Consider the following 6,808-nt stretch of genomic DNA (forward strand, 5'->3'; position numbering starts at 1 on the left):
AAACATTCATATTGTTCACATTCATTAGAATCTGTGTAAACTTGGGCAAGAAGGCAAATGTCCAATGGATTCATGGAGAAAACTAGATTATTTTACTTAAAAAATGAAAGGGACGGGATCTGTCTCCATTCTTATGAAACCCCCACATACTTTATACCTTTGTAGATGAGGCACATGAAACATTCTTCTCATTTCAATATTTCTTCCTTAACATTCAAAGAAAGTCATTTTCTATCTTTAGATGTAACTAGCATCCCAAATCATCTCCAAGAAGGGGTTGGATGAGAGTTCTTGATGCCTCTCAACATTCAAATACCTTTATTGATATAAGGTTCCTTAATGTAGCTAGATTCTTCTACACCCATTACCTTTGTTTCCATTGTTATTGGTTTCCATCAAAGATCAATTAAAGAATCTCTAGGTTCGTAAATGTATGGGAATAATGAGGCAACCTTGTGCCCAAGAAAAAGTCATTTATGATTGAAAGAAAGTGCATAAATGTTGCCAACGAGATTGAAACAAGAGCATTATATGTGATGTTTTAGCGCTATGAAAATTAGAAAGAGGGGGGAAGAGGACAAAAACATTTAGTGTTCGCCTAAGTAGCTCTCGTATGTTGTGTTAATAAAGTAAAACTCATGATATGTGTGTGTTTCAAGACGATATCTTAAAAACACTTGCTTTATCTCTCTACAAATGACATTTCCCTCTAGAACTTGATTCCTTACATTACATGTTGTACAAGGTTCTAGGAAATGGGTATGTACTTTACAAGTTGTCAATCATCACTCTAAGAAGAAGAAAGTTTAATAATTTTGCATCATGTCACTAAGGCATTTGCTAATGGAATACCAACACCTTAACATTAACTAGCTACTCCCTACAATCCTACATTAGAGCTTGAGATGTAAGGTTTATGTATTATTAGTTTCTTTTTGTCGCATATTGTACAAAACCTTCTAGGTAAAGGAAAGGAATGGTCATGGGAATGGAATGAGAATTAGGGCATATGAATGTGGCCATCCATTACACCAAAGAATAAAAGAGCAATTAGAGAGGTAGTTCGTAAGCTAGAAGCATGCAAGCTTACATGTGCCTCCTTTGCGGGTGCGACCTTCACAAGCTTCGATGTCAAGCCAAGTGTCGGGGGCTTCATCTTGGAATGTCTCTGTGGTCACATTCACATTTACTTTGTTGAAGAAAACTTGGTATTGGCATTGCATGCCAGCAGCATGTAAATCTCCCATAAGAGACTGTATCACTTTCTCATCCACACTCCTTGCTATTGTCAATATACTAGTAGCCCCTATGTTGTTGCCTTCATTATGTTCTAATGAAATTGATGATCGATCTTGTTTCCTCATTGTATGATTAGCGCCCATCATCACCATGTGAATCTTTCTCCTTGCCATTCGAGCTCGGAAAACTGTGAGGCTCCAAGTGGATTCGCCAGAACCGAGGAAAATCTTTGCACGAGAGCAAATCTCCTGCTCAATATGTGACACTATGTGGCTACTTATGCTCACATTAGGTATCCCTAGATTTATCGAGAACTCGGAAGAGTTGAAGAACGTGTCATCCGGGAAATTGGGCAGGTCGGGAATTTTGCTCCACAAGCCAACTACTTGCAACCCAGATTGTCTCAATGAGGTCACAACCTAGAAAATAGCATAAATATATATTGAGGAATGATGTCCATTGTATGAATTGTCTGTCCTTATTATAACTCTATATGTATACATATATACATACATATATATGTACATATAGAGACACTCTAGATTAAAGTTTTAGACGTTTTTCCAAGTGGGAAAAATGTCAATTTCCCTTGCACCATCTCATCTCAGAAGCCCAAAACATTGGGTCCGAAACCACAACAATGTGGGAATCATAATGCAAAAATGTCTAAAACTTCTCGGAATAGATAGATAGATTGGGATGTATGTATGTATGTATGTATATGTCCACACCTCTTTCACAAGTGTCTTGCCACGCTCTCCCCTTAGCCATCCATCGGTCGCTAAGTACACGGACGACACATTTTCCAAACGAGCCTTATCGAGAATTGCATCGACGATGTCTCGCTCTTTGACAGTTAAGCCGACTATATGGTATCGGCCTAGAATGCAATGGCTACCATTACGGAGATTCCGGTTCCAATCTTTGCGAACCAATGGATGGAGGCCAGAACTTATGACTGAACCATCTCGACATCGAAGGAAACAGAGGCCGATATCATCCTTAGGGCAATTCACCTCGTCAAATCTCCAATGTACTAGGACAAGGGGCAAAAGGTTATCAAGACAATTATTTGCACTGAACACTAGTTACATGCGTGTATGCCAATTCATGTATGCATTCATGCATGGATGTGTGTGTCTATATGTATGTATGTATGTATGTATAGATACCTGCTAGAAATGGATGTTGTATTGGAGTACTGGACAAAGCTGGAGGCATAGCATGGACATGGCCATCTCTTCTCTGAACCTTGTCATTGTGATTGTGTTGCAAGATTTGGGCTCGGAGGAGGATCGCGGAAGCCGCCTGCGAGATAGCGGTAGACGGCTGCAAATAGGCGGCTGCCGCCAAATAAGCGCCTCTCCATCGAAGCCCCGGGAAGAGGCCACCCAAACCCACACACCTCTCCGAAGTGTAGCTTGAAAAAGCTTCCTCTATTTGCCTCTCTGATTCCCATCCAACAAAAGACCAAGATAGCTTGTGGGTTGTCTACCATATATGTCACCAAACATACCACATTTTGGTATTCTCATATAATTCATTTGCTCTTATGAGTTAAAGTTAGTACTTAACTAACTTACACAACACTACATGTGGGGTGCACTTTTGAATGGAGTATCAAATTTTGTTAGTTAGTACTTAACTAACTTACATAACACTACTTCTGGGGTGCACTTTTGAATGGAGTACCAAATTTTTGTGTCTACATTTCGTAATGTTTAAGCTTCTAACACTAGTGGGAAAGAAAGCAACCCAAATTAGTCTCGACATCCGACATTTAAATGCTTGAAATTAAATTCCTTCATGGAGAGTTGATTCAATAATCGGCCTTCATGGCATCATTTGCAATACGAAAAGATGGGTACTAAAAGATCTATTCGGGACATTGTTGTTAAATTGATCACTATCTATTTTTATTCACACTTCTGGTTTGTACATTAACTTAAACAATATGCAAATGACATTAACTTACAATATGCACATGATCACTGAACAAATATGCCATAAGATCACATGGATGGGATTTTGCGTCTTAATGATTACCACATTCGAGGACCATTTCCAGTGTTGAATGTGCGTAGGGAGCGTGTTTTTGAGCCACCAGAAGCTATCGAGATTAGCCCCACAAGCTCTCAAGCAATTCTCTTCGCTCGAAACACGGACAAATCTCGAGAATGTGTCTGCATTGTATCGGTCCTCAAACGCTAAGCCGTCATTCAATAGGTGATGACCTAAACATTTATGTTAACTCATCACACAAATCAATCACTCTTAATCCTAATAAATTTAAACCTTTTCCTCCTCAAGTATAGCACTCAAATCCATCCAGATGACCTTAACATTCATAAACTCATCACACAAATCAATCACTCTTAATCCTGATTAATTGAACCCACAACTCTCAAAGCCAATCTATTCATGAACCTTTTCCTCCACCAAATATAGCACACAAATCCATCCACATGACCTTTACATTCATGGTAACTCAATCAAATCAATCAATCACTCTTAATCCTGATTAATTGAACCCACAACTCTCAAAAAGCCAATCAATTCATGAACCTTTTCCTCCCCAAAATAATATGCTCACACAAATCCATCCACATGACCTTAACATTCATAAACTCATCACACAAATCAATCACTCTAAATCCTGATTAATTAAAACCACAACTCCATGAACCTTTTTCCATCCCAAATATAGCACACAAAATCCATATCCACATGTAATGTCATGAATCTTCAGTGATTGTAATGACTAACTGGGTAAGGACTAAATCACCCACCATTGTTGAGTTTAAGAAGAAGCTGGTGCTTGGCTGGGCCAGAGAAGAAAGGGGTCAAGCACAAGGTCCTATTTGTACTCCTGGCCACTACAGCAGCACCCATGTACTCCATCACCTGGTTGTTGTCTCCCACATGGCTACTCAGCAAGGGCACTATGAACTTATGATCATCATATCCATCATCATGGAGTGGATCCTTATGTTTTGCTCCAATTTCTCCTTCATTGAACTTTGAAGTATCACTGTCTTTAGCATTCATACCACTTTGATTTCTGATGTTTCCACTGTACCTATGGACACTGCCCAAATCATCAATCCCTTCTGAATCCTTGAATTTTATATCTGTATCACTGTTTTTAGCCTCAATATGACTATGATTTCTGGTGTTTTGGATGTTCTGGGCACTGCCCATATCGTCAATAACATCATCATGATAGTGATTAGTGTTAATTATACTGAAACTACTTAACGTCATGAGCATCAGAAGAAGAATGATGGTCAGCATTAAGGAGGCTATGGCTACACTAGTATACTTAGAAGCATTCTTGTGATTGAAATAAACAGGCACTAGATTTAGAGTTGGCATGATCATGATCCCTTGGTCTTTCTTGAACAGTACCAGAAAACAATTCAAATTTATATATGTGCGTTACTTATTTTAACAAGCTCTGTACATCAGTGGAGTGGAATGTGTATCAACAACCCATTCTGATTCTGCAGATGAATCTGAACCCAATTTGGTCCCTGCAATTTGACCTAAACCCAATTGATGGTGTGGCTCCATGGAGATGGGGATAATGATTACTAATATGATGATGAGGTGAATCCATCATATTCCACAATAATCTGAGTAATTTGAGTGGGCTTTTGTTTTGGAAACTCAAGCTCTCTACCTTAAATCTAGCACTCACTTCGCCAAAAGCCCAGATATTCTGGCTAAATTAGAGGCATCATATACCATGCCATGGAACCTTTTCCTACCTTTTTTCTTTTTCCTTTACTCTGCATAATTTTTACTCAAAATAAAAAATGGAGCCCTTTAACTTTTGTTATTAGACCATATCTTTCCACTTTTGCAGTGTCTTGTGGTGTTTCAAAGGATTTGGATAGTGAGAAATCCATTGTTGGAATTGGCAACCGTTCGGTTTCGGCATAACCGGTTTGGCCTTGTCCAAACCAAACCGATTGGAAGTTTTCAAACTCTAATCAAACTGGTTCCTAAACCAGTTTGTTCAAGCCGTTTATGATTAACCGGTTTGTCCAAACCGGTTCCTAAATTGGTTTGGCCCAATTCGGTTCAGTTCAGTTCCTAAACTGGTTTAGGCTTAACCAATTTGTCCAAACCGTTTAGACTTAATCGGTTTCTAAACTGGTTGGTCCAATTCAGTTTGGTTTGGTTCCTAAACTGGTTTAGGCTTAACCAGTTTGTCCAAACCGTTTAGACTTTACCAGTTTGGCCCAATTCGGTTCAGTTCGGCTCGGCTCGGCTCGGCTTGGCTAGAACCCACAACCTTCGGTGCCACATTGAAGCACAAAAGCTTTTACAACTAACTATACACTATGGCCTAAACGAGATGCACACGCCTCTTTAGAGTTCATTTCGCTACTACGTGAGCGGGACTTTTTAAAGTCTCTTAGATGATAGAAGAAAAGCCAACACTTTCACATTGTGCTTTAGCATCTGATGTGTTGGTCGGGAATGTACATTGTACATCTCTCGATCTCTTTCTCTCTCACCGAAATCTTTACTGTTGAGTATTTTACCCATACCGTGCTCTCAACTCTGTTCCCTCGCATCATCTACTCGCCTACATACCATTCATTCTCTCTTGCCATTTTTACCATGAAGATTTTACCTATACACCATGATCTCTTTTTCTCGCCTTTATGTATTTCTTGTACATATTTTTTAGTTGTCCCATCGTCGTCATAAAGAAACGATACAATCCATTGAGTATCATGAAAGAAATACTCTTGCTTTAGAGTAATTGCCGGAGGAAGGCTCTTTACTTCTTGTCATGGATGTGGGCCCCCTTCCCATCCATTTGCCTAGTTCTTTCGTAGAAACAAGTTCCCTATTGATACCCAAAGCCATGGCACCATTTTTCAAAATATAGCTACGATGCAAGTAAAGTAGACATTTCATAAACTAAAAACCCACATCCGTTTACTGCTTGTTTGATCTCCCTTATTCATCTACTTGTAGTTGCATGCCACTTTACATAGAACAACTCCAAACACTATCTAGGAACCGAATTATTCTTCAAGGCCAAGTCCCCCTCCAAGTAAGAACCCTAAATGATGCTTCTACCTATTATTCAATTTAATCAAGCTCACAACAAAAGTTCAAGTGAAATTACTAGCCTAAAAATATATATAGAAACCACGCTAGCCACATGTTGTAACCTTGCACAATGCTAAAGTGTTGAGGAAGGTGTAAGACATATTCCTTCTTTAATGTCACCATGCATCAAAGATTGTGATCATTTCACATGGTTATGTTCGGAAAGTAAATTTATGTCTTGAGAACGACTATGTAATATATATGTATGTATGTATGTATGTATACTTTTTATGTATCTATGCACATATGAAGATGTGGGGCAACATCTACCTCAACAAATGATAGAAGGTAAAACTTATACTCATTGTGAAGATGAGTGTTGCAAGATTTAGCACGACAAGCTAAGACTGGTTGTGTGCAACTTAAGGGGGGGTCTTTTGAGTTCGTTTCAAGACTCCAAAAGATGAATACATACATACACCCCTATTATCCTATC

General features: G+C 38.9%; 1 protein-coding gene across 1 annotated transcript; it reads right to left on the reverse strand.

Annotated features, from left to right (window-relative positions):
- Nucleotides 1–737: 737 nt before the first annotated feature.
- On the reverse strand, nucleotides 738–4,647 carry LOC147856833 (uncharacterized). Its single transcript, XM_087328965.1, has 5 exons — nucleotides 4,029–4,647; nucleotides 3,286–3,473; nucleotides 2,412–2,730; nucleotides 1,971–2,275; nucleotides 738–1,658 (listed from the first exon to the last, which is right to left on the reverse strand). Exons 1-5 carry the CDS (start codon nucleotides 4,618–4,620, stop codon nucleotides 1,071–1,073), a joined length of 1,992 nt encoding a protein of 663 aa, XP_087185091.1. The 5' UTR covers nucleotides 4,621–4,647; the 3' UTR covers nucleotides 738–1,070.
- Nucleotides 4,648–6,808: the final 2,161 nt, after the last annotated feature.

Source organism: Azolla caroliniana, unplaced genomic scaffold (genome assembly GCF_043228905.1).
Source record: "Azolla caroliniana isolate FFs.n. ecotype wild unplaced genomic scaffold, voAzoCaro1.0.p SCAF_12, whole genome shotgun sequence".
Taxonomy (NCBI): Eukaryota; Viridiplantae; Streptophyta; class Polypodiopsida; order Salviniales; family Salviniaceae; genus Azolla; species Azolla caroliniana.

Coding starts and splice junctions, on each gene's coding strand:
- LOC147856833 (XM_087328965.1), bottom strand. CDS start 4,620: ATGATCATGCCAACTCTAAATCTAGTGCCTGTTTATTTCAATCACAAG. Junction 3,474..4,028: donor TCTTCTTAAACTCAACAATG/GTGGGTGATTTA, acceptor ATAAATGTTTAG/GTCATCACCTATTGAATGAC. Junction 1,659..1,970: donor GCAAGACACTTGTGAAAGAG/GTGTGGACATAT, acceptor GCTATTTTCTAG/GTTGTGACCTCATTGAGACA.